At 43.8% G+C, this 25,380-nt stretch overlaps 1 protein-coding gene across 4 annotated transcripts in view; it reads right to left on the minus strand.

Moving 5' to 3' along the window:
* Positions 1–25,380, minus strand: part of LOC109876156 (speckle-type POZ protein-like A) — a 63,435-nt gene that overhangs the window by 26,651 nt on the left and 11,404 nt on the right. For 2 of the 4 annotated variants that reach the window (XM_031805911.1, XM_031805910.1), the window contains exon 2: positions 4,277–4,397. In XM_031805911.1, the coding sequence (XP_031661771.1) occupies positions 4,277–4,354 (78 nt within the window). In that variant the 5' untranslated portion in view covers positions 4,355–4,397. Of the gene's footprint in view, positions 1–4,272; positions 4,398–5,991; positions 6,021–25,380 lie in introns of those variants that run through there. The other 2 variants (XM_031805912.1, XM_031805913.1) reach the window with 2 other exon arrangements.

A 25,380-nucleotide genomic window follows, 5' to 3' on the forward strand; every position in this document is an offset into this window, starting at 1 on the left:
TTAATCCCAGCCCCCGTCCCCGCAGGAGGCTTTTGCCTTTTGGTAGGCCGTCATTGTAAATAACAATTTGTTCTTAACTGACTTGCCTAGTTAAATAAAGGTTAAATACAATAAAATTAAAATAATGACAAAGTGAAAACATGTTTTTAGACATTTTTGCTAATTCATTTTAAATTAAATGTCATTCCTTTACAAAAGTATTTACACCCCTGAGTCATACATGTTAGAATCACCTTTGGCAGTGATTACAGCTGTGAGTCTTTCAGGGCAAGTCTCTAAGAGCTTTTCACACTTGGATTGTACAACATTTTCACCTTATTCTTTTTTAAATTATTCAAGCTCTGTCAAGTTGATTGTTGATCATTGCTAGGCAGCCATTTGCATGTCTTGCCATAGATTCTCAAGCCAATTTAATTAAAAACTGTAACTATGCCACTCAGGAACATTCACTGTCTTCTTGGTATATAACTGCAGCATAGATTTGGCCTTGTGTTTTAGGTTATTATCCTGCTGAAAGGTGAATTCATTTTCCAGTGTCTGGTGGAAAGCAAACTGAACCAGGTTTTCCTCTAGGATTTTTTCTGTGCTTAGCTCCATTCCATTTAATTTTATCCTCAAAAACTCCCCAGTACTTAACGATTACAAGCATACCCATAACAGAATGCAGCCACAACTATGCTTGAAAATATGGAGCGTGGTAGTCATGTGTTGTATTGGATTTTCCCCATACATATAACTTTGTATTCAGGACAAAAACATCATTTGCTTTGCAACATTTTTTGCAGTATTACTTTAGTGCCTTATTGCAAACAGGATGCATGTTTTCGAATATTTACATTCTGTACAGGTTTCCTCTTTTACACTGTCAATTGGGTTAGTATTGTGGAGTAACTACCATGTTGTTGATCCACCCTCAGCTTTCTCCTATCACAGCCATTCAACTCTGTAACTGTTTTAATCCTTAAAAACCTCTCTGGGATAGGGTCTAGTTTCTTGAATTTCCGCCTGAATTTCCGAATTTCCGCAGGTAAACTGCCTGTTACTCAGGCTCAGAAGCTAGGATATGCAAATAATTGGTAGCATTGATAGAAAAAACTTTGAAGTTTCTAAAACTGTTAAAATAATGTATGTGAGTATAACAGAATTGATATGGCAGGCAAAAATCTGAAGAAAATCCAACCTAAACAAAAAAATTGAGCTCCCAGGCTCTGTCAATGCAAAGCTATTGCTCATATATACACTGCTCAAAAAAATAAAGGGAACACTTAAACAACACAATGTAACTCCAAGTCAATCACACTTCTGTGAAAACAAACTGTCCACTTAGGAAGCAACACTGATTGACAATAAATTTCACATGCTGTTGTGCAAATGGAATAGACAACAGGTGGAAATTATAGGCAATTAGCAAGACCCCCCCAATAAAGGAGTGGTTCTGCAGGTGATAAGACCACTTCTCAGTTCCAATGCTTCCTGGCTGATGTTTTGGTCACTTTTGAATGCTGGCGGTGCTTTCACTCTAGTGGTAGCATGAGACGGAGTCTACAACCCACACAAGTGGCTCAGGTAGTGCAGCTCATCCAGGATGGAACATCATTGCGAGCTGTGGCAAGAAGGTTTTCTGTGTCTGTCAGTGTAGTGTCCAGAGCATGGAGGCGCTACCAGGAGACAGGCCAGTACATTAGGAGACGTGGAGGAGGCCGTAGGAGGGCAACAACCAGGCAGTAGGACTGCTACCTCCGCCTTTGTGCAAGGAGGAGCAGGAGGAGCACTGCCAGAGCCCTGCAAAATAACCTCCAGCAGGCCACAAATGTGCATGTGTTTGCTCAAACGGTCAGAAACAGACTCCATGAGGGTGGTATGAGGGCCCGACGTCCACAGGTGGGGGTTGTGCTTACAGCCCAACACCGTGCAGGACGTTTGGCATTTGCCAGAGAACACCAAGATTGGCTAATTCGCCACTGGCGCCCTGTGCTCTTCACAGATGAAAGCAGGTTCACACTGAGCACGTGACAGACGTGACAGTCTGGAGACGCCGTGGAGAACGTTCTGCTGCCTGCAACATCCTCCAGCATGACCGGTTTGGCGATGGGTCAGTCATGGTGTGGGGTGGCATTTCTTTGGGGGGCCGCACAGCCCTCCATGTGCTTGCCAGAGGTAGCCTGACTGCCATTAGGTACCGAGATGAGATCCTCAGACCCCTTGTGAGACCATATGCTGGTGTGGTTGGCCCTGGGTTCCTCCTAATGCAAGACAATGCTAGACCTCATGTGGCTGGAGTGTGTCAGCAGTTCCTGCAAGAGGAAGGCATTGATGCTATGGACTGGCCCGCCCGTTCCCCAGACCTGAATCCAATTGAGCACATCTGGGACATCATGTCTTGCTCCGTCCACCAACGCCACGTTGCACCACAGACTGTCCAGGAGTTGGCGGATGCTTAAGTCCAGGTCTGGGAGGAGATCCCTCAGGAGACCATCCATCCGCCACCTCATCAGGAGCATGCCCAGGCGTTGTAGGGAGGTCATACAGGCACGTGGAGGCCACACACTCTACTGAGCCTCATTTGGACTTACATCAAAGTTGGATCAGCCTGTAGTGTGGTTTTCCACTTTAATTTTGAGTGTGACTCCAAATCCAGACCTCCATGGGTTGATACATTTGATTTCCATTGCTAATTTTTGTGTGATTTTGTTGTCAGCACATTCAACTATGTAAAGAAAAAAGTATTTAATAAGAATATTTCATTCATTCAGATCTAGGATGTGTTATTTTAGTGTTCCCTTTATTTTTTTGAGCAGTGTATTTCCATCTCCCAGATTGCAGTACCTATGGCTTCCAGTAAATGTCAGTCTTTATACAAGGTTTCAGGCTTGTTTCTCGAAATATGAACAAGTAATTTGAGTTTTTCTGAAGGTAACTCTATAAGAAAAGTAGTCTTTCAGGGTGCGTGAATGAGGGTGCGCTCTTCGTTATTTTCCTTTCCTATTGAACATACTACTTTCCGTGTTAAATATTATAGTTTATTTACATTTTAGAGTACCTGAGGATAAATTAGAAATGTTGTTTGACTTGTTTGGACAAAGTTTACCGTAGCTTTTTGGATTCCTTTGCTTGCATGTTGAACAAGTGGATTACTGAAATCAATAGCACCAACTAAAAATACTTTTTTTGGGGGAAAAAGGACTTCATCGAACAAAACAACCATTCATTGTGTAGCTGGGACCCTTGGGATTGCAAACAGAGGAAGATCTTCAAAAGGTAAGTGATTTATTTAATCGCTATTTGTGATTTTGTGAAGCCTGTGGTGGTTGAAAAATATTTTGTGGGGGAGCGGTCCTCAGACAATCACATGGTATGCTTTCGCCGTAAAGCCTTTTTGAAATCTGACAACAGTTGGATTAACAAGAAGTTAAGCTTTTACATGATATAAGACGCTTGTATGTTCATGAAAGTTTAATTTTACGAATATTTATTTGAATAAAGGTTTATTTTAATGTCTGTCCTATATCTGAGAGATACAGTGCATTTGGAAAGTATTCAGACTTTTTCAACAAAGTACTGAGTAAAAGGTCTGAATACTTATGTAAATGTGATATCAGTTTTTATTTTTTATAAATCTGTAAAAATGTCTAAAAACCTGTTTTCACTTTGTCATTATGGGGTATTGTGATGTCATTATGGGGTATTGTGATGTCATTATGGGGTATTGTGATGTCATTATGGGGTATTGAGTGAAGATTGATGAGGAAAAAACAAACTTAATCCATTTTAGAATAAGGTTGTAAAGTAACAAAATGTGGAAAAAGGGAAGGGCTCTGAATACTTTCCAAATGCACTGTATAAGAAATATCAATAATTAATTATTTTATTTAACAACAAAAAATACAAATAAAAATTGCACTAAACCTCTTCTATATACAGCTTCCTGATATTGAGTTGCACCTCATTCTGCCCTCAGACCTTACAGATAAATTGTATGTGTGGGGTACAGAGATGAGGTAGTAATTTAAAAAAATCAAGGTAAACACTATTATTGAACATGGAATGAGTCCATGCAACTTATTATGTAATTTGTTAAGCACATTTTTACTCCTGAACGTATTTAGGCTTGCCATAACAAAGGGGTTGAATACTTATTGACTCAGCTTTTCATTTTTAATTAACTTGTAAAAATGTCTAAAAACATAATGCCACTTTATAATTCTAATGGGTGTGAATACTTTCTTTGGGCACTAGATGTTAATAAACGAGAGACAGTGGACAGACACACACCTACCTGTGTGTAACACCAGCTCTCTGCCACAGGTCCAGTAGACATGTCCCCTGGTGGAGGAGGGGTAGGAACCCGTGACATGGCCAGCTTCCCCCTCAGCAGCAGCTTTAACACTTAACCTTTCCTACAGGGGAGCAGAGGAGCGGTTAAGACTAATAAACAACCTTCTAAACCAAACATCAGACTGGGACTGGGCCATCAGCACTCCATTACCACATCAGATGACAAGTCATAACATTATACTGAAACCAGGTTAGAGGTTAAGGAACAGGGTTTGAAGAGGGGAAGGGGAGAGAGAGAGATGGGGAAGAGGAGAGAGAGAGAAGGGGGAAGGGGAGAGAGCAGGGAGAGAACGATAGAAAGAGAGGGGAAGGGGTGAGAGAGCGAGAAGGGGGAGAGAGGGGGAAGGGAAGAAAGATCTCGAGAGAGAGGGGGAAGGGGAGAGTGTGAGAGGGAAGGGGAAGGGGAGAGATCGAGAGATGGGGGGAGGGGAGAGAGAGGGGGAAGGGAAGAGAAAGGGGAGAGAGACCGAGACTGAGAGAGAGACAGACAGACAGACCGAGAGAGACAGACAGACAGACCGACCGAGACAGACAGACCGACCGACCGAGACAGACAGACCGAGAGAGACAGACCGACCGACCGACAGACAGACCGAGAGAGACAGACAGACAGACAGACAGACAGACAGACAGACAGACAGAGACAGAGAAGGGGAGCAAAATCCTAATCTACTTGAACGGAGCAAAAATCAACCATGAGGCATCGAAGCCAAACAGTTAAGAAATGATATAGATGGACGGTGTAGAAACCAAAAAACGATTGGCCAAGAACAAATAGAATCCCTACGACAAAACTTCCTGGACAAAATGTTTTCCTGCAATAGTGAAGGTGTAAACTTAGCAGTAAAATACATTTGTATTTCATATACCTTTGACTGTAGGATGTTCTTATAGGCACTTTAGTATTGCCAGTGTAACAGTATAAGCTTCCGTCCCTCTCCTCGCTCCTCCCTGGGCTCGAACCAGGAACACAACGACAACAGCCACCCTCGAAGCAGCGTTACCCATGCAGAGCAAGGGGAACAACCACTCCAAGTCTCAGAGCGAGTGACGTTTGAAACGCTATTAGCGCGTACCCCGCTAACTAGCTAGCCATTTCACATCGGTTAAACAAGCCTAATCTCGGGAGTTGATAGGCTTGAAGTCATAAACATAGACTTAGTTATAACATAATAACACACAGCAATACGAGCCTTAGGTCATTAATATGGTAGAATCCGGAAACTATCATCTCGAAAACAAGATGTTTATTCTTTCAGTGAAATACAGAACCGTTACGTATTTTATCTAAGGGGTGGCATCCATTAGTCTAAATATTCCTGTTACATACATATACACTGACTCTGCGTGCAATGAACGCAAGAGAAGTGACACAAATTCACCTGGTTAATATTGCCTGCTAAACTGGATTTATTTTAGCTAAATATGCAGGTTTAAAAATATATACTTCTGTGTATTGATTTTAAGAAAGGCATTGATGTTCATGGTTAGGTACACATTGGAGCAACGATACGCACCACATTGATTATATGCAACGCAGGACATGCTAGATAAATTAGTAATATCATCAAACATGTGTAGTTAACTAGTGATTATGATTGATTGATTGATTGATTGTTTTTTATAAGATAAGTTTAATGCTAGCTAGCAACTTACCTTGGCTTGCTGCATTCGCGTAACAGGCAGTCTCCTCGTGGAGTGCAATGAGAGGCAGGTGGTTAGAGCGTTGGACTAGTTAACTGTAAGGTTGAAGATTGATTCCCCCGAGCTGACAAGGTGAAAATCTGTGGTTCTGCCCCTGAACGAGGCAGTTAACCCACCGTTCCTAGGCCGACATTGAAAATGATGTGTTCTTAACTTACTTGCCTAGTTAACCTCTTAAAAGGATAGGGGGCAGCATTTCCACTTTTGGATAAATAGCGTGCACAATTTCAACTTCCTGCTACTCATGCCAGGAATATATTATATTGTGTGGATAGAAAACACTCTGAAGTTTCTAAAACTGGTTCAATCATGTCTGTGACTATAACAGAACTTATGTAGCAGGCAAAACCCTGAGGAAAAACTGTTCCGAATTATTTTTATTTTTTTTCCTCTGACCGTTCCCCCACTTGTCTTTGCCAAGGGAAATTTGATAGCGACCTTTTTACAGTTCCTACGACTTCCACAGGATGTCACCAGTCTTTGGAATTGGGTTGAAGTTAATCATTGGTGAAACGAAGAAGAGGCACATCCTGGAACAACGTTACACTGTTGATAGTTACGCAAGAGGGAAAATGGTGCATGTTTAGTTTACTTTCTCTATCGAATACAGATTGCCCCGTCTACAATTTGATCGATTATTAACGTTTAAAAATACCTAAAGTTCTATTACAAAGGTAATTTGAATTTTTTGGGCAAAGTTTATAGGCAACTTTTGAAATGTTTTGTAGTGACGTTGTGTTTTGGAAAGCTGTTTTTTTCCGGATCAAACCTGCTTTATAAATGGACATTTTGGGTATACATGGACGGAATTAATCGAAAAAAAGGACCAATTGTGATTTTTATGGGACATATTGGAGTGCCAACAAAGAAGCTCGTCAAAGGTAATGCATGTTTTATATTTTAGTTCAGCGTTTTGTGTAGCGCCGGCTACGCTAATTCTTTTGTTTACAACTCGTTCAGGTGGTTCAGGGGGGGGGGTGCATGCTATCAGATAATAGCTTCTCATGCTTTCGCCGAAAAGCATTTTTAAAATCTGACATGTTGGCTGGATTCACAACGAGTGTAGCTTTAATTGAGTATCTTGCATGTGTGATTTAATGAAAGTTTGAGTTTTGTCACGTTTTATTTGAATTTGGCGCTATGCATTTCCCCAGGCTATTGGCCACTTGAGACGCTAGCGTCTCCCCTATCAATAAAGGAGTAAAAATAAATAATAATACTTTTTAAAAATCTGCCAAATCTGTGTCCAAAAATACTGATTTCCGATTGTTATGAAAACTTGAAATCGGAATGGGTCGAAATGGGTCTGTGGTAAAACGACCACCCCTCATCCCTGTCAAACGCTCCCTAAAACACTTCAGCAAGCAGGGCTTTCTAATCGACCTGGCCCGGGTATCCTGGAAGGATATTGACCTAATTCCATCAGTAGAGGATGCCTGGTTATTCTTTTATTCTCTGGTCTATTCTTTCATTCTCTGGTCTACTGCATTAGCATCAAATAGCCCCCGCAATATGCAACTTTTCAGGGAAGTTAGGAACCGGAAAGCAAAGGCTAACTTTCTCAAACAGAAATTACTTCTCAGATAGAGTTCAGTGTGTCAAATCGGAGGGCCTGTTGTCCGGAGCTCTGTAAGTCTCTATGGAGGTGCCACAGGGTTCAATTCACAGGGTTCAATTCCTTCTTTGGACACTGTGTTAACAAACCTCCAAATGAGCTTCAATGCCATACAACACTCCTTCCGTGGCCTCCAACTGCTCTTAAACGCAAGTAAAACTGAATGCATGCTCTTCAACTGATCGCTGCCAAGACCCGCACACCCGTCTAGCATCACTACTCTGGACAGTTCTGACTTAGAATATGTGGACAACTACAAATACCTAGGTGTCTGGTTAGACTGTAAAACTCTCCTTCCAGACTCACAATAAGCATCTCCCATCCCAAATTCAATCTAGAATCGACATCCTATTTCACAACAAAGCATCCTTCACTCATGCTGCCAAACATACCCACGTAAAACTGACTATCCTACAGATCCTTGACTTCGGCGATGCCATTTACAAAATACCCTCCAACCCTCCAAAATACTCTCCAACTACACTACTTAATTGGATATAGTATATCACAGAGCCATCTGTTTTGTCACCAAAGCCCCATATACTACCCACCACTGTGACCTGTATGCTATCATTGGCTAGCTCTCGCTTCATATTCGTCGGCAAACCCACTGGCTCCAGGTCATCTACAAGTCCATGCTAGGTAAAGCTCCGCCTTATCTCAGTTCACTGGTCACGATAACAACACCCACCCGTAGCACACGCTCCAGCAGGTATATTTCACTGGTCATCCCCAAAGCCAACTCCTCGTTTGGCCGCCTTTCCTTCCAGTTCTCTGCTGCCATTGACTGGAACGAATTATGAGACTCCAGCTTCAGTGATTTTTACATCTCCCTCACTAACTTCAAGCATCAGCTGTCAGAGCAGCTTACTGATCATTTAACCTGTACACAGACCATCTGTAAATAGCCTATCCAACTACTCATTTTTTATTTTTTTTGCTCCTTCTCATTTCAGTATCTCTACTTGCACATTCATCTTCTGCACATCTATCACTCCAGTGTTAATTGCTAAATTGTAATTATTTCACCACTACGGCCTATTTATTGCTGTACCTCCCAAATCTTACTACATTTGCACACACTATATATAGATTTTTCTATTGTGTTATAGTCTGTAGATTTGTTTATGTGTAACTCTGTGTTGTTTGTGTCGCACTGCTTTGCTTTATCTTGGCCAGGTCGCAGTTGTAAATGAGTACTTGTTCTCAACTAGCCTAACTGGTTGAATAAAGGTGAAATAAAATAAAATAAAAAGAGAGACCTAGACAACAACATAGCAAGGCAGCACAACATGACAACACAGCATGGTAGCAGCACAACATGGCAGCAGCACAAAACATGGTACAAACATTATTGGGCCCAGACAACAGCACAAAGGGAAAGAAGGTAGAGACAACAATACATCACGCAAAACAGCCACAACTGTTAGTAAGAGTGTCCATGATTGAGTCTTTGACTGAAGAGATTGAGATAAAATCGTCCAGTTTGAGTGTTTGTTGCAGCTCGTTCCAGTCACTAGCTGGAGCGAACTGAAAACAGGTGCGACCCAGAGATGTGTGTGCTTTGGGGACCTTTAACAGAATGTGACTGGCAGAACGGGTGTTGTATGTGGAGGATGAGGGCTGCAGTAGATATCTCAGATAGGGGGGAGTGAGGCTTAAGAGGGTTATATAAAGAAGCATCAACCAGTGGGTCTTGCGACGGGTATACAGATATGAGGAGTATAGAGTACAGTGATGTGTCCTATAAGGAGCATTGGTGTCAAATCTGATGGCCGAATGGTAAAGAACATCTAGCCATTCGGTGCGGCAGGGTAGCCTAGTGGTTAAAGCATTGGACTAGTAACCGAAAGGTTGCATGTTCAAATCCACGAGCTGACAAGGTACAAATCTGTCGTTCTGCCCCTGAACAGGCAGTTAGCTAGGCCGTCATTGAAAATAAGAATTTGTTCTTTAACTGACTTGCCTAGTTAAATAAAGGTAAAAAATATATATATTTTAAATCCTTACCTTAATACCTACATTTCTATCAACGTGTTAAATGTGCAACCAGAGGGAAAAAAAATTGAGATTACCTGTACTTCACATACAGAGACGCGTACAAGGCTCTCCCTCACCCTCCATTTAGTAAATCCGACCACAACTCTATCCTCCTGATTCCTGCTTACAAGAAAACATTTAAGCAGGAAGCACCAGTGACTCAGTCTACAAAAAAGTGGTCAGATGAAGCAGATGCTAAACTACAGGACCGTTTTGCTATCACAGACTGGAACATGTTCCGGAATTCTTCCGATGGCATTGAGGAAGGGGTACACCACATCAGTCACTGGCTTTATCAATGAGTGCATCGAGGACGTCGTACCCAGTGACTGTACGTACATACCCCAACCAGAAGACATGGATTAACAGGCAACATTTGCACTGAGCTAAAGGGAGAGCTGCAGCTTTTGTGGTGCGGGACTCTAACCCGGAAGCTTACAAGAAATCCTGCTATGCCCTGTAACGAACCATCAAACAGGCAAAGCGTCAATACAGGGCTAAGATTGAATCATACTACACTGGCTCGCTTCGACGCTCGCCTTATGTGGCAGGGCTCGCAAACTATTACAGACTACAAAAGGGAAGCACAGCCGCAAGCTGCCCAGTGACACGAGCCTGCCAGACGAGCTAAATCACTTCTATGCTTGTTCCGAGGCAAGCAACACTGAGGCATGCATGAGGGCATCAGCTGTTCCGGACGACTGTGTGATCACGCTCTCCGTAGCCGACGTGAGTAAGACCTTTAAACAGGTCAACATACACAAGGCTGCGGGGCCAGACGGATTACCAGGACGTGTGCTCCGGGATGTGCTGACCAACTGGCAGGTGTCTTCACTGACATTTTCAACATGTCCATGATTGAGTCTGTAATACCAAATGTTTCAAGCAGACCACCATAGTCCCTGTGCCCAAGAACAAAGGCAACCTGCCTAACTGACAACAGACCCGTAGCACTCCGTAGCCATGAAGTGCTTTGAAAAGTTGGTAATGGCTCACATCAACACCATTATCCCAGAAACCCTAGACCCACTCCAATTTGCATTCCGCCCAAACAGATCCATAGATGATGCAACCTCTATTGCACTCCACACTGCCCTTTATCCACCTGGACAAAAGGAACACTTATGTGAGAATGCTATTCATTGACTACATCTCAGAGTTCAACACCATTGTACCCTCACAGCTCATCACTAAGCTAAGGATCCTGGGACTAAACACCTCACTCTGCAACTGGATCCTTAACTTCCTGACGGGCCTCCCCCAGGTGGTGAGCGTAGGTAGCAACACGTGCCATGCTGATCCTCAACACCGGAGCTCCCCTGGGGTGCGTGCTCAGTCCCCTCCTGTACTCCCTGTTAACCCACGACTGCATGGCCAAGCACGACTCCAACACCATCATTAAGTTTGCAGACGACACAACAGTGGTAGGCCTGATCACCGACCATGATGAGACAGCCTATAGGGAGGAGGTCAGAGACCTGGCCGGTTGGTGCCAGAATAACAACATATCCCTCAATGTAACCAAGACTAAGGAGATGATTGTGGACTACAGGAAAAGGAGGACTGAGCACGCCCCCATTCTCATCGACAGGGCTGTAGTGGAGCAGGTTGAGAGCCTCAAGTTCCTTGGTGTCCATAACAACACGAAACTAGAATGGTTTAAACACACCAAGACAATCTTGAAGAGGGCATGACAAGCCTATTCCCCCTCAGGAAACTAAAAAGATTTGGCATGGGTCCTGAGATCCTCAGGTTCTACTGCTGCAACATTGAGAGCATGACTGACTGGCTGCATCACTGCCTGGTACGGCAATTGCTCGGCCTCTGACCACAAGGTACTACAGAGGGTAGTGTGTATGGCCCAGTACATCACTGGGGCTAAGCTGCCTGCCATCCAGGAATTTTACACCAGGAGGTGTCAGAGGAAAGCCCTAAAAATTGTCAAAGACCCCAGCCATCCCAGTCATAGACTGTTCTCTCTATTACCGCATGGCAAGCGGTACCGGAGTGCCAAGTCTAGGACAAAAAGGCTTCTCAACTATTTTTACCCCCAAGCCATAAGACTCCTGATCAGGTAATCAAATGGCTACCTGGACTATTTGCATTGTGTGACCCCCCACCCCCTCTTTTTACACTGCTGCTACTCTCTGTTTATCATATATGCATAGTCATTTTAACTATACATTCATGTACATACTACCTCAATTGGGCCGACCGACCAGTGCTCCCGCACATTGGCTAACCGGGCTATCTGCATTGTGTCCCGCCCACCACCACCCGCCAACCCCTTTTTATGCTACTGCTACTCTCTGTTTATCATATATGCACAGTCACTTTAATCATATCTACATGTACATACCTCAATCAGCCTGACTAACTGTATGTAGCCTTGCTACTGTATATAGCCTCGCTACTGTATATAGGCTCTCTACTGTATATAGCCTGTCTTTTTACTGTTGTTTTATTTCTTTATTTGCCTATTGTTCAAATAATACCTTTTTTGCACTATTGGTTAGAGCCTGTAAGTAAGCATATCACTGTAAGGTCTACATCTGTTGTATTCGGCGCACGTGACAAATAAACGTTGATTTGATTTAAATTACGTCTCTGTAATCTAGTATGGGTAAAATGTTTATCTGAATCAGGGTTACTTGGCAGCTGGGGTGAAAGAGGAGTGATCACGATAGAGGAAACCAAGTCTAGACTTAACTTTAGCCTGCAGCTTTGATATGTGCTGAGAGAAGGACAGTGTATTGTCTAGCCATACTCCCAAGCTCTAAACCCTCAGAGGTTTTTATTTTATTTTTTTATTTAACCTTTATTTAACCAGGTAGGCTAGTTGAGAACACCTTTATTTAACCAGGTAGGCTAGTTGAGAACACCTTTATTTAACCAGGTAGGCTAGTTGAGAACAAGTTCTCATTTGCAACTGCGACCTGGCCAAGATAAAGCATAGCAGTGTGAGCAGACAACAAAGAGTTACACATGGAGTAAACAATTAACAAGTCAATAACACAGTAGAAAACAAAGGGGGAGTCTATATACAATGTGTGCAAAAGGCATGAGGAGGTAGGCAAATAATTACAATTTTGCAGATTAACACTGGAGTGATGAATGATCAGATGGTCATGTACAGGTAGAGATATTGGTGTGCAAAAGAGCAGAAAAGTAAATAAATAAAAACAGTATGGGGATGAGGTAGGTGAAGAAGGGTGGGCTATTTACCAATAGACTATGTACAGCTGCAGCGATCGGTTAGCTGCTCAGATAGCTGATGTTTGAAGTTGGTGAGGGAGATAAAAGTCTCCAACTTCAGCAATGTTTGCAATTCGTTCCAGTCACAGGCAGCAGAGTACTGGAACGAAAGGCGGCCGAATGAGGTGTTGGCTTTAGGGATGATCAGTGAGATACACCTGCTGGAGCGCGTGCTACGGATGGGTGTTGCCATCGTGACCAGTGAGCTGAGATAAGGCGGAGCTTTACCTAGCATGGACTTGTAGATGACCTGGAGCCAGTGGGTCTGGCGACGAATATGTAGCGAGGGCCAGCCGACTAGAGCATACAAGTCGCAGTGGTGGGTGGTATAAGGTGCTTTAGTGACAAAACGGATGGCACTGTGATAAACTGCATCCAGTTTGCTGAGTAGAGTGTTGGAAGCCATTTTGTAGATGACATCGCCGAAGTCGAGGATCGGTAGGATAGTCAGTTTTACTAGGGTAAGCTTGGCGGCGTGAGTGAAGGAGGCTTTGTTGCGGAATAGAAAGCCGACTCTTGATTTGATTTTCGATTGGAGATGTTTGATATGAGTCTGGAAGGAGAGTTTGCAGTCTAGCCAGACACCTAGGTACTTATTGGTGAGGGAGGGAGATAAAAGTAGAAAAATAGACGTCCACATATTCAAGGTCGGAACCATCCAGGGTGGTGATGCTAGTCGGGCATGCGGGTGCAGGCAGCGACCGGTTGAAAAGCATGCATTTGGTTTTACTAGCGTTTAAGAGCAGTTGGAGGCCACGGAAGGAGTGTTGTATGGCATTGAAGCTTGTTTGGAGGTTAGATAGCACAGTGTCCAAAGACGGTCCGAAAGTACATAGAATGGTGTCGTCTGCGTAGGGGTGGATCAGGGAATCGCCCGCAGCAAGAGCAACATCATTGATATACACAGAGAAAAGAGTCGGCCCGAGAATTGAACCCTGTGGCACCCCCATAGAGACTGCCAGAGGACCGGACAGCATGCCCTCCGATTTGACGCACTGAACTCTGTCTGCAAAGTAATTGGTGAACCAGGCAAGGCAGTCATCCGAAAAACCGAGGCTATTGAGTCTGCCGATAAGAATATGGTGATTGACAGAGTCGAAAGCCTTGGCAAGGTCGATGAAGACGGCTGCACAGTACTGTCTTTTATCGATGGCGGTTATGATATCGTTGAGTACCTTGAGTGTGGCTGAGGTGCACCCATGACCGGCTCGGAAACCAGATTGCACAGCGGAGAAGGTACGGTGGGATTCGAGATGGTCAGTGACCTGTTTGTTGACTTGGCTTTCGAAGACCTTAGATAGGCAGGGCAGGATGGATATAGGTCTGTAACAGTTTGGGTCCAGGGTGTCTCCCCCTTTGAAGAGGGGGATGACTGCGGCAGCTTTCCAATCCTTGGGGATCTCAGACGATATGAAAGAGAGGTTGAACAGGCTGGTAATAGGGGTTGCGACAATGGTGGCGAATAGTTTCAGAAATAGAGGGTCCAGATTGTCAAGCCCAGCTGATTTGTACGGGTCCAGGTTTTGCAGCTCTTTCAGAACATCTGCTATCTGGATTTGGTTAAAGGAGAACCTGGAGAGGCTTGGGCGAGGAGCTGCGGGGGGGGCGGAGCTGTTGGCCGAGGTTGAAGTAGCCAGGCGGAAGGCATGGCCAGCCGTTGAGAAATGCTTATTGAAGTTTTCGATAATCATGGATTTATCAGTGGTGACCGTGTTACCTAGCCTCAGTGCAGTGGGCAGCTGGCAGGAGGTGCTCTTGTTCTCCATGGACTTCACGGTGTCCCAGAACTTTTTGGAGTTGGAGCTACAGGATGCAAACTTCTGCCTGAAGAAGCTGGCCTTAGCTTTCCTGACTGACTGCGTGTATTGGTTCCGGACTTCCCTGAACAGTTGCATATCACGGGGACTATTCGATGCTATTGCAGTCCGCCACAGGATGTTTTTGTGCTGGTCGAGGGCAGTCAGGTCTGGGGTGAACCAAGGGCTGTATCTGTTCTTAGTTCTGCATTTTTTGAACGGAGCATGCTTATCTAAAATGGTGAGGAAGTTACTTTTAAAGAATAACCAGGCATCCTCAACTGACGGGATGAGGTCAATGTCCTTCCAGGATACCCGGGCCAGGTCGATTAGAAAGGCCTGCTCACAGAAGTGATTTAGGGAGCGTTTGACAGTGATGAGGGGTGGTCGTTTGACTGCGGCTCCGTAGCGGATACAGGCAATGAGGCAGTGATCGCTGAGATCCTGGTTGAAGACAGCGGAGGTGTATTTGGAGGGCCAGTTGGTCAGGATGACATCTATGAGGGTGCCCTTGTTTACAGAGTTAGGGTTGTACCTGGTGGGTTCCTTGATGATTTGTGTGAGATTGAGGGCATCTAGCTTAGATTGTAGGACTGGCGGGGTGTTAAGCATATCCCAGTTTAGGTCACCTAACAGAACAAACTCTGAAGCTAGATGGGGGGGCGATCAATTCACAAATGGTGTCCAGGGCACAGCTGGGAGCTGAGGGGGGTCGGTAGCAGGCGGCAACCGTGAGAGACTTATTTCTGGAGAGAGTCATTTTCAAAATTAGTAGTTCGAACTGTTTGGGTATGGACCTGGAAAGTATGACATTACTTTGCAGGCTATCTCTGCAGTAAACTGCAACTCCTCCCCCTTTGGCAGTTCTATCTTGACGGAAGATGTTATAGTTGGGTATGGTAGTAATCAGACCTGTGGAGAGGGGCATTCTTCTTACCAAACCACATGAACTTTGTTTTGGAGGTGTTCAGAACAAGGTTAAGGGCAGAGAAAGCTTGTTGGACACTAAGAAAGCTTTGTTGTAGAGCATTTAACTCAAAATCCAGGGAGGGGCCAGCTGACTATAAATCACATTTATTTATATAGCCCTTCTTACATCGGCTAATGTATCAAACACTGTACAGAAACCCAGCCTAAAACCTCAAACAGCAAGCAATGCAGGTAAAACTATCATCTGCATGTAAATGGATCGCTTCGTACTGCCTGAGCTATGTCATTGATGTAAATTGAGAAGAGCATGGGGCCTAGGATTGAGCCTTGGGATACTCCTTTGGTGACAGGCAGTGGCTGAGACAGGAGATTTTCTGACTTTATACACTGCACTCTTTCAGAGAGGTAGTTAGCAAACCAGGCTAAAGACCCCTCAGAGACACCAATACTCCTTAGCCGGCCCACAATAATGGAATGTTCTACCGTATCAAAAGCTTTGGCCAAGTCAATAAAAATAGCAGCACAATATTGCTTAGAATCAAGGGCAATGGTGACATCATTAAGGACCTTTACAGTTCCAGTGACACATCCATAACCTGAGTGGAAACCAGATTCCGTACCCAAACGAATACTATAGACATTAAGAAAGCCAGTCAGTTGATTATTGACAGGTTTTTCCAACACTTTTGATAAACAGGGTTTTTTTAGGGGTCAAGTTTTAGCACCTTTGACTCAGTGACTCTGTAAAGGGGAAGGGGAAAAAGAGGGAGAAAAGAGGGAGAATCATCGGGGATAGTCGCATTAGAAGTGGTGGGAGATTAGGAAATGTTGGACGGGCAAGGAGACATGGCTCCTCAAATAGGAATCCTGACTTAAGGAAGTGGTGATTAAAGAGCTCAGCTACGTGCTTCTTGTCAGTAACAACCACATGAACATCAACATTAACATTAATGGACATGGGCAGCTGTGAGGAGGAGGGTTTATCTCCAGATCTAAAACCGTTTTCCAGAACTTCTTGGGGTTAGACCCACAGAGAGAACTGCTCCTTAAAGTAACTAACTTTGGCCTTCCGGATAGCCTGAGTGCACGTATTTCTAATTTGCCTGAACAAGAGCCAGTCAGTCAGACTGCGTGTGCCGAGCCTTTCGCCAAATGCCATTCTTGAGGTGGAGAAACTCTGCGAGATCACGGTCGAACCAGGGGCTAAAACTGTTTTTAATTCTCATTTTCTTTATGGGGCGTGTTTGGTAACAATACCACTGAAAACATCAAAAAGGTCCAAGCGTTTTTGACAGAGGGGATCAAGCTGATTCTATACCATTTTATAGGAGGCCAGTTAAAAGGTTTTTAGCAAGCGTCTATGACAAATCAGAACAGGTTGTTTCACTGAGCAGCCATTACGAACACAGGCTGTAAAACAGTGATCACTAAGGTCATTACAGAAAACACCAGACTGATACCTGTCAGGATTATTTGTGAGGACAACATTCAGGAGAATAGCCTTTTCTGGGTGTTTGGAGTCATACCTTGTGGGATTGGTAATAACCTGAGAAAAACGTAGGGAGTCCCATTGCTTTAGGACTTGGTCAGGTGGTTTAAGTATGTCTCAGTTTAGGTCACCTAGCAGGACAAATTCATACTCTGTGTAAGGGGCCAGGAGAGAGCTTAGGGCAGGTAGGGTACAGCCCAGTGCTGATGAAGGACGATTGCACCCAGCAACAGTCAACAAAGAGCTATTTAAAAGTTTAATGCTTAAAACCAGCAAATCAAATTGTTTGGAGACAGACTTGGTGGAGACAACTTGGCACTGAAGGTGATCCCTGGTAAAGATTGCCAATCTTGTGGTGTGTGGTGGGGGTACTCCCCCACCTTTGGAAGATCTGTCTTACCAAAAAAGGTAATAACCAGAAAGGTTAACATCAGTATTCAAAACACTCTTCCTTAACCACGTGTCAGTAATGACCCAAATCTGGATTGGAACTGTGAACCCACACTTTCAACTGATCCATTTTAGGTAATAAGCTTCTAGTGTTAACGTGCAAAAAACCCAGGCTTTTACGAGAGCAGAAATCAATGAAGCAGATATCAGAGCACAAGTCAGAATTGGGGCTAGCAACAGTAGATGGGCCAGGGTGTACATGCACATTTCCAGATATCATCAACAGTAATATAATCAAGGCACGGCAGAGGACAGGGATAGCTCTGCGGTGTTGATTTATGACATCAGATGGCAAAAAGATTATGTTGTACAGCAATTTCATCAGGTAACATGAATACAAAGCCGGTGAGAGGTGGTTAGAATAGGATGGGAGGCCAAAAGTCTGTGTAACCAATAGAGTCAGAGTCCCGAATGTGGGAACAAACATAGTCTGTCTCACGGTTGGGTACAGAAAATTCATAGTCAACAAAGCATGCAGGAGTCATGAGGCAAATAGCAAAATAAATGTTTTTGATATATAACGACTTGGGGCTAGCCATTGTAAGTTCAGAGTCACTCACCCCAACAGGTATGTGTGCTAGAGGTGAGCGAAAGCTCGGGAGAAAGGGGGAAGTGTGGTGGGCGTACCTGCACCAGACAGGGGGAGACAGGCCAGGGCAGACAGTGAACAGATCGCCAGGTGGAATCCAAGCAGCAGTGTATCAGGTAATGGGAGTAGGTGTCACACCCACTTGGGGGAAGCTTATATTTCTGGAGGCATATTTCTTGTAGAAAATGCCAGTGAATGGTCTTAAACAGGAGGGCGCATCAAAGACTCCTGCCACTTGTTGGGCCCAAAGGCCTCGACACCTTTTACTTCACACCTCAGTGCTAATGGAAGATGTATCTGGTCTGTCCTTTCAAGCCTGGCAGCTCAGTTCCAGGTTGGATGGTGTCCTTTGGTCTCTGCAGTTTGTTAGCTAAAGCACCGTCGGTGTAGCTTGGAAAAAGGAAACCTTTGAAGCTATAATCTCTCCGGTTAATTTGGGTCAAATATGAGTTGTAGGTTATGAGTTTTGATCTGGAGCGAAAGGCCATGCTGTGGAGGGTAGCATCCTGCATATGTCCCTGCTGAAAAATCCAAGTTTATCCAACTCCAAATCTATCCTTTTGTAAAAAAAACATGTTGAGAAAGGGTGAGAGCTCAAATGCAGCTGTGTCTCTCTTTCTGAGCGGAGTGGGACTGTTTAAGACAACTTAAAACTATGAGAAATGGTTTATTGAAGAATGCAAAAACCTAAGAAAGAAATTGAGAAAACTATCCAACCAAAAGCATAGAGACCCAGAAAACCTGAGCCTATACCTTCACTATGGTGAATCACTAAAACAATACAGAAATACACTACAGAAAAAAAAGGAACACCACGTCAGAAATCAGCTCGAAGTTGAAGAATTCATAGAATCTAACCACTTCTGGGAAAATTGGAACAGTCAAAATGAAGATGAACGGATGAACCACTTATACAAACTTTTTGGCTCTTGAACAAAGAAAGACACACCCGTAAAAAGCTTAGAATCAGCTATTAAAGACTACCAGAAGCCACTAGAATCTCCAATTTAATTTACTACAGCACAAAATACAAATCCTCCAACCCCAAAAGGCCTGTGGTGTTGATGGTATAATAAACAAAAGGGTAAAATATACAGACAACAAAATTGACCCCCCCCCCCCACAACTCTTACTTAGCTGACCTGCTACTCCCCCAATGGACATTATTTCTCCTGCTGCATTCATTGTAGCTGGGGATTTTAACAAGGCTAATCTGAAAACAAGACTCCCTAAATTGTATCAGCATATCGATTGCGCAACCAGGGCTGGCAAAACCTTGGATCACTGCTATTCTAACTTCCGCGACGCATATAAGGCCCTGCCCCGCCCTCCTTTCGGAAAAGCTGACCACGACTCCATTTTGTTGATCCCTGCCTACAGAAACTAAAACAAGAAGCTCCCACGCTGAGGTCTGTTCAACGCTGGTCCGACCAATCTGATTACACACTCCAAGACTGCTTCCATCACGTGGACTGGGATATGTTTCGTATTGCGTCAGACAACAACATTGACGAATATGCTGATTCGGTGTGCGAGTTCATTAGAACGTGCGTTGAAGATGTCGTTCCCATAGCAATGATTAAAAGATTCCCAAACCAGAAACCGTGGATTGATGGCAGCATTCGCGTGAAACTGAAAGCGCGAACCACTGCTTTTAATCAGGGCAAGGTGACCGGTAACATGAGCGAATACAAACAGTGTAGCTATTCCCTCCGCAAGGCAATCAAACAAGCTAAGCGTCAGTATAAAGACAAAGTAGAATCTCAATTCAACGGCTCAGACACAAGAGGTATGTGGCAGGGTCTACAGTCAATCACGGATTACAAAAAGAAAACCAGCCCCGTCACGGACCAGGATGTCTTGCTCCCAGGCAGACTAAATAACTTTTTGGCCCGCTTTGAGGACAATACAGTGCCACTGACACGGCCTGCAACCAAAACATGCGGCCTCTCCTTCACTGCAGCCGAGGTGAGTGAAACATTTAAACGTGTCAACCCTCGCAAGGCTGCAGGCCCAGACGACATCCCCAGCCGCGCCCTCAGAGCATGCGCAGACCAGCTGGCTGGTGTGTTTACGGACATATTCAATCAATCCCTATCCCAGTCTGCTATTCCCACATGCTTCAAGAGGGCCACCATTGTTCCTGTTCCCAAGAAAGCTAAGGTTACTGAGCTAAACGACTACCGCCCCGTAGCACTCACTTCCGTCATCATGAAGTGCTTTGAGAGACTAGTCAAGGACCATATCACCTCCACCCTACCTGACACCCTAGACCCACTCCAATTTGCTTACCGCCCAAATAGGTCCACAGACGATGCAATCTCAACCACACTGCCCTAACCCATCTGGACAAGAGGAATACCTATGTGAGAATGCTGTTCATCGACTACAGCTCGGCATTTAACACCATAGTACCCTCCAAGCTCGTCATCAAGTTCGAGACCCTGGGTCTCGACCCCGCCCTGTGCAACTGGGTACTGGACTTCCTGACGGGCCGCCCCCCAGGTGGTGAGGGTAGGCAACAACATCTCCACCCCGCTGATCCTCAACACTGGGGCCCCACAAGGGTGCGTTCTGAGCCCTCTCCTGTACTCCCTGTTCACCCACGACTGCGTGGCCACGCACGCCTCCAACTCAATCATCAAGTTTGCGGACGACACAACAGTGGTAGGCTTGATTACCAACAACGACGAGACGGCCTACAGGGAGGAGGTGAGGGCCCTCGGAGTGTGGTGTCAGGAAAATAACGGACTTCAGGAAACAGCAGAGGGAACACCCACTATCCACATCGATGGAACAGTAGTGGAGAGGGTAGCAAGTTTTAAGTTCCTCGGCATACACATCACAGACAAACTGAATTGGTCCACCCACACAGACAGCATCGTGAAGAATGCGCAGCATCGCCTCTTCAACCTCAGGAGGCTGAAGAAATTCAGCTTGTCACCAAAAGTACTCACAAACTTCTACAGATGCACAATCGAGAGCATCCTGGCGGGCTGTATCACCGCCTGGTACGGCAACTGCTCCGCCCACAACCGTAAGGCTCTCCAGAGGATAGTGAGGTCTGCACAACGCATCACCGGGGGCAAACTACCTGCCCTCCAGGACACCTACACCACCCGATGTTACAGGAAGGCCATAAAGATCATCAAGGACAACAACCACCCGAGCCACTGCCTGTTCACCCCGCTATCATCCAGAAGGCGAGGTCAGTACAGGTGCATCAAAGCTGGGACCGAGAGACTGAAAAACAGCTTCTATCTCAAGGCCATCAGACTGTTAAACAGCCACCACTAACATTGAGTGGCTGCTGCCAACACACTGACTCAACTCCAGCCACTTTAATAATGGGAATTGATGGGAAATTATGTAAAATATATCACTAGCCACTTTAAACAATGCTACCTAATATAATGTTTCCATACCCTACATTATTCATCTCATATGTATACGTATATACTGTACTCTATATCATCTACTGCATCTTTATCTAATACATGTATCACTAGCCACTTTAACTATGCCACTTTGTTTACATACTCATCTGTATATACTGTACTCGATACTATCTACTGTATCTTGCCTATGCCGCTCTGTACAATCACTCATTCATACATCTTTATGTACATATTCTTTATCCCCTTACACTTGTGTGTATAAGACATTAGTTTTGGAATTGTTAGTTAGATAACTTTTTGGTTATTACTGCATTGTAGGAACTAGAAGCACAAGCATTTCGCTACCCTCGCATTAACATCTGCTAACCATGTGTATGTGACAAATAAAGTTTGATTTGCTCCCCCTATGGTCATTATTCCTCCTGCTGCTCCCCTATGGTCATTATTTATCCTGCTGCTCGAGTCATTAAAACTTGTTTTTCAACTAAGCCACACATTTCTTGTTTACAAACTACATTTTTTGCAAGTCGGTTAGGACATCTACTTTGTGCATGACGCAAGTCATTTTTCCAACAATTGTTTACATTAAATTCACAATTCCAGTAGGTCAGAAGTTTACATACACTAAGTTGACTGTGCCTTTAAACAGCTTGGAAAATTCCAGAAAATGATGTCATGGCTTCAGAAGCTTCTGATAGGCTAACTGACATAATTTGAGTCAATTGGAGGTGTACCTGTGGATGCATTTCAAGGCCTACCTTCAAACTCAAACTTCCTTGACATGGGAAAATCTAAAGAAATCAGCCAAGACCTCCGAAAAAATATCGTAGACCTCCACAAGTCTGGTTCATCCTCGGGAGAAATGTCCAAACGCCTGAAGGTACCACATTCATCTGTACAAACAATAGTACACAAGTATAAACACCATAGGATCACACAGCCGTCATACCGCTCAGTAAGGAGACTTCGTTCTGTCTCCTAAAGATGAATGTACTTTGGTGCAAAAAGTGAAAATGAATCCCAGAACAACAGGAAAGGACCTTGTGAAGATGCTGGAGGAAACTGGTACAAAAGTATCTATATCCACAGTAAAACAAGTCCTATATCGATATAACCTGAAAGGCCACTCAGCAAGGAAGAAGCCACTGCTCCAAAACCGCCATAAAAAAGCCAGACTACAGTTTGCAACTGCACATGGGGACAAAGATCGTACTTTTTGTAGAAATGTCCACTGGTCTGATGAAACAAAAATAGAGCTGTTCGGCCATAATGACCATCGCTATGTTGAGGAAAAGGTGGAGGCTTGCAAGCTGAGGAACACCATCCCAACCGTGAAGCACGGGGGTGGCAGCATCATGTTGTGGGGGTGCTTTGCTGCAGGAGGGAGTGGTGCACCTTACAAAATAGATGTTATCATGAGGAGGAAAATTACATGGATATATTGAAGCGACATCAAGACATCAGTCAGGAAGTTAAAGCTTGGTCGCAAATGGGTCTTCCAAATGGACAATGACCCCAAGCATACTTCCAAAGTTGTGATTAAATGGCTTAAAAACAACAAAGTCAAAGTATTGGAGTGGCCATCACAAAGCCCTGACCTCAAGCCTATAGAAAATGTGTGGGCATAACTGAAAAAGTGTGTGCGAGCAAGGAGGCCTACAAAGCTGACTCAGTTACACCAGCTCTGTCAGGAGGAATGGGCCAAAATTCGCCCAACTTATTGTGGGAAGCTTGTGAAAGGCAACCTGAAATGTTTGAGTCAAGTTAAACTATTTAAAGGCAATGCTACCAAATACTAATTGAATGTATGTAAACTTCTGACCCACTGGGAATGTGATCAAATAAATAAAAGCTGACATAAATCATTCCCTCCACTATTATTCTAACATTTCTCATTCTTAAAATGAATGTGGTGATCCTAACTGACCTAAGACAGGGAATTTTCACTAGGATTATATGTCTGGAATTGTGAAAAATTGAGTTGAAATGTATTTGGCTAAGGTGTATGTAAACTTCCGACTTTAACTGTATATAGTGTTACAGTTATGATTTATATAGTGTATTTATTCATCACTACTACAGGTGTTATGTATATAGTGCTATATCTATTTCTAAAATCTCATTTTATTTCACTAGTCATGCATCTTGGAGCTCGAAACCTAAGATTTTCACTGTCCACTGCAATCACGCCTGCAACCATGTACATGTAACTATTAAACACCCAATGTGAATCTGAAAACCTCCTTCAATTGTATGACCACATTAGAGACACATACAGTGCACTCAACTACAGCCTCCTTGATGTTAATGGGGGTGTGTTCGGCCCTCCTTTCCTGTCGTCTACGATCAGCTCCTTTGTCTTGCTCACATTGAGGGAGAGGTTGCTGTCCTGGCACCACACTGCCAGGTCTTTGACGTCCTCCCTATAGCCTGAGCTCAATTTCGAGTCTATTAGCAAAGGATCTGAATACTAACGTAAATAACGTCCTTTTTATTTTATATACACATTTGCAAACATTTATAAAAACCTGTTTTCACTTTGTCATTATGGTGTAGTGTGTGTAGATTGATGAGGAAAACAATTATTTGATCAATTTTAGAATAAGGTAACGTAACAAAATGTGGAAAAAGGGAAGGGGTCTGAATACTTTACGAATGCCCTGTATTTCCCACAAATAGCACAAACCCACAAGGAATTTGAAAACAAGTCAAATATTGATCAACTATCATATCTGTTAGGTGAAATAGGTGAAATAGCAGTGTGCCATCACCGCAGCAAGATGTGTCCAGTTGCTATGAGAAAAGGCAACCAGCGGAGCACATTGTAAATACAACCTCTATCTGTTTATTTTCCTTTTCATACTTCAACTATTCACACATTTTTTACAACAATGTTGGAGACATTGCTACTCAGTGTCCCTCAGGCTATAAGGAAAGTTTACTGCCATCAATCAAAAATAAAAATGTTAAACGGGGCCAGGACTCAGGTGGAATCATCATTTGGCATAAGCAGGACTGGACTAAAACTTAACAAAAAGGTACAATCTATTGTAACAATGATGTATACATATGTGCAGCTTATGCTCCTCCTTCAGATTCATCATATTACGATGATCAGTTTGACGACAATCTCCTTACAGAAATCAATCAATTTCAGGCAGAAGGTAAAGTGCTTCTTTGTGTTGATTTGAACCTGCAAGAACAGGTTCTGAGCCTGACTACACTGATGAGGGAGGTAACCACCACATATTTGAACACCCCTCCTTGTACAGTAGCCCTATTGTAAATAAGAGAAACAATCCTGACCAAATACTGAACAAAAACAGGAAGGAGTTAGTGCATCTCTATCGAGCCTTACGCCTGTACATGCTTAATGGTAGAATCCGAGGGGACTCCTTAGGTCAGTTTACTTACTGCTCAGATTATGCCACCACTGACATCGACCCCTCCTCCATTAGTGCATTCACTGTCCGACCACAGACACCATTGTCAGATCATAGTCAGATCGTGTTTCTGAAGAAATTAACCAGCAATACTCATTAAAAAACAGCCCAATAAACTCTACATAAACCAATTGTACAGATGGGCTCCAAACAGTGCAAAGAGATTCATTGAAACATTGAACTCAAATTAAATGATGAACTCTATACAGTTCTTCAATAAGTCACAATACCAAAACAATAAAGAAGGTGTCAATTCGGCTACTCAAAACATCAATTGCATATTCCAAAAAGCAGCATCAAAAGCAAATTTGAGAAAACCAGAGAAATGCATCAGTA

This window comes from Oncorhynchus kisutch, linkage group LG26 (genome assembly GCF_002021735.2).
Source record: "Oncorhynchus kisutch isolate 150728-3 linkage group LG26, Okis_V2, whole genome shotgun sequence".
NCBI classification, from domain to species: Eukaryota; Metazoa; Chordata; class Actinopteri; order Salmoniformes; family Salmonidae; genus Oncorhynchus; species Oncorhynchus kisutch.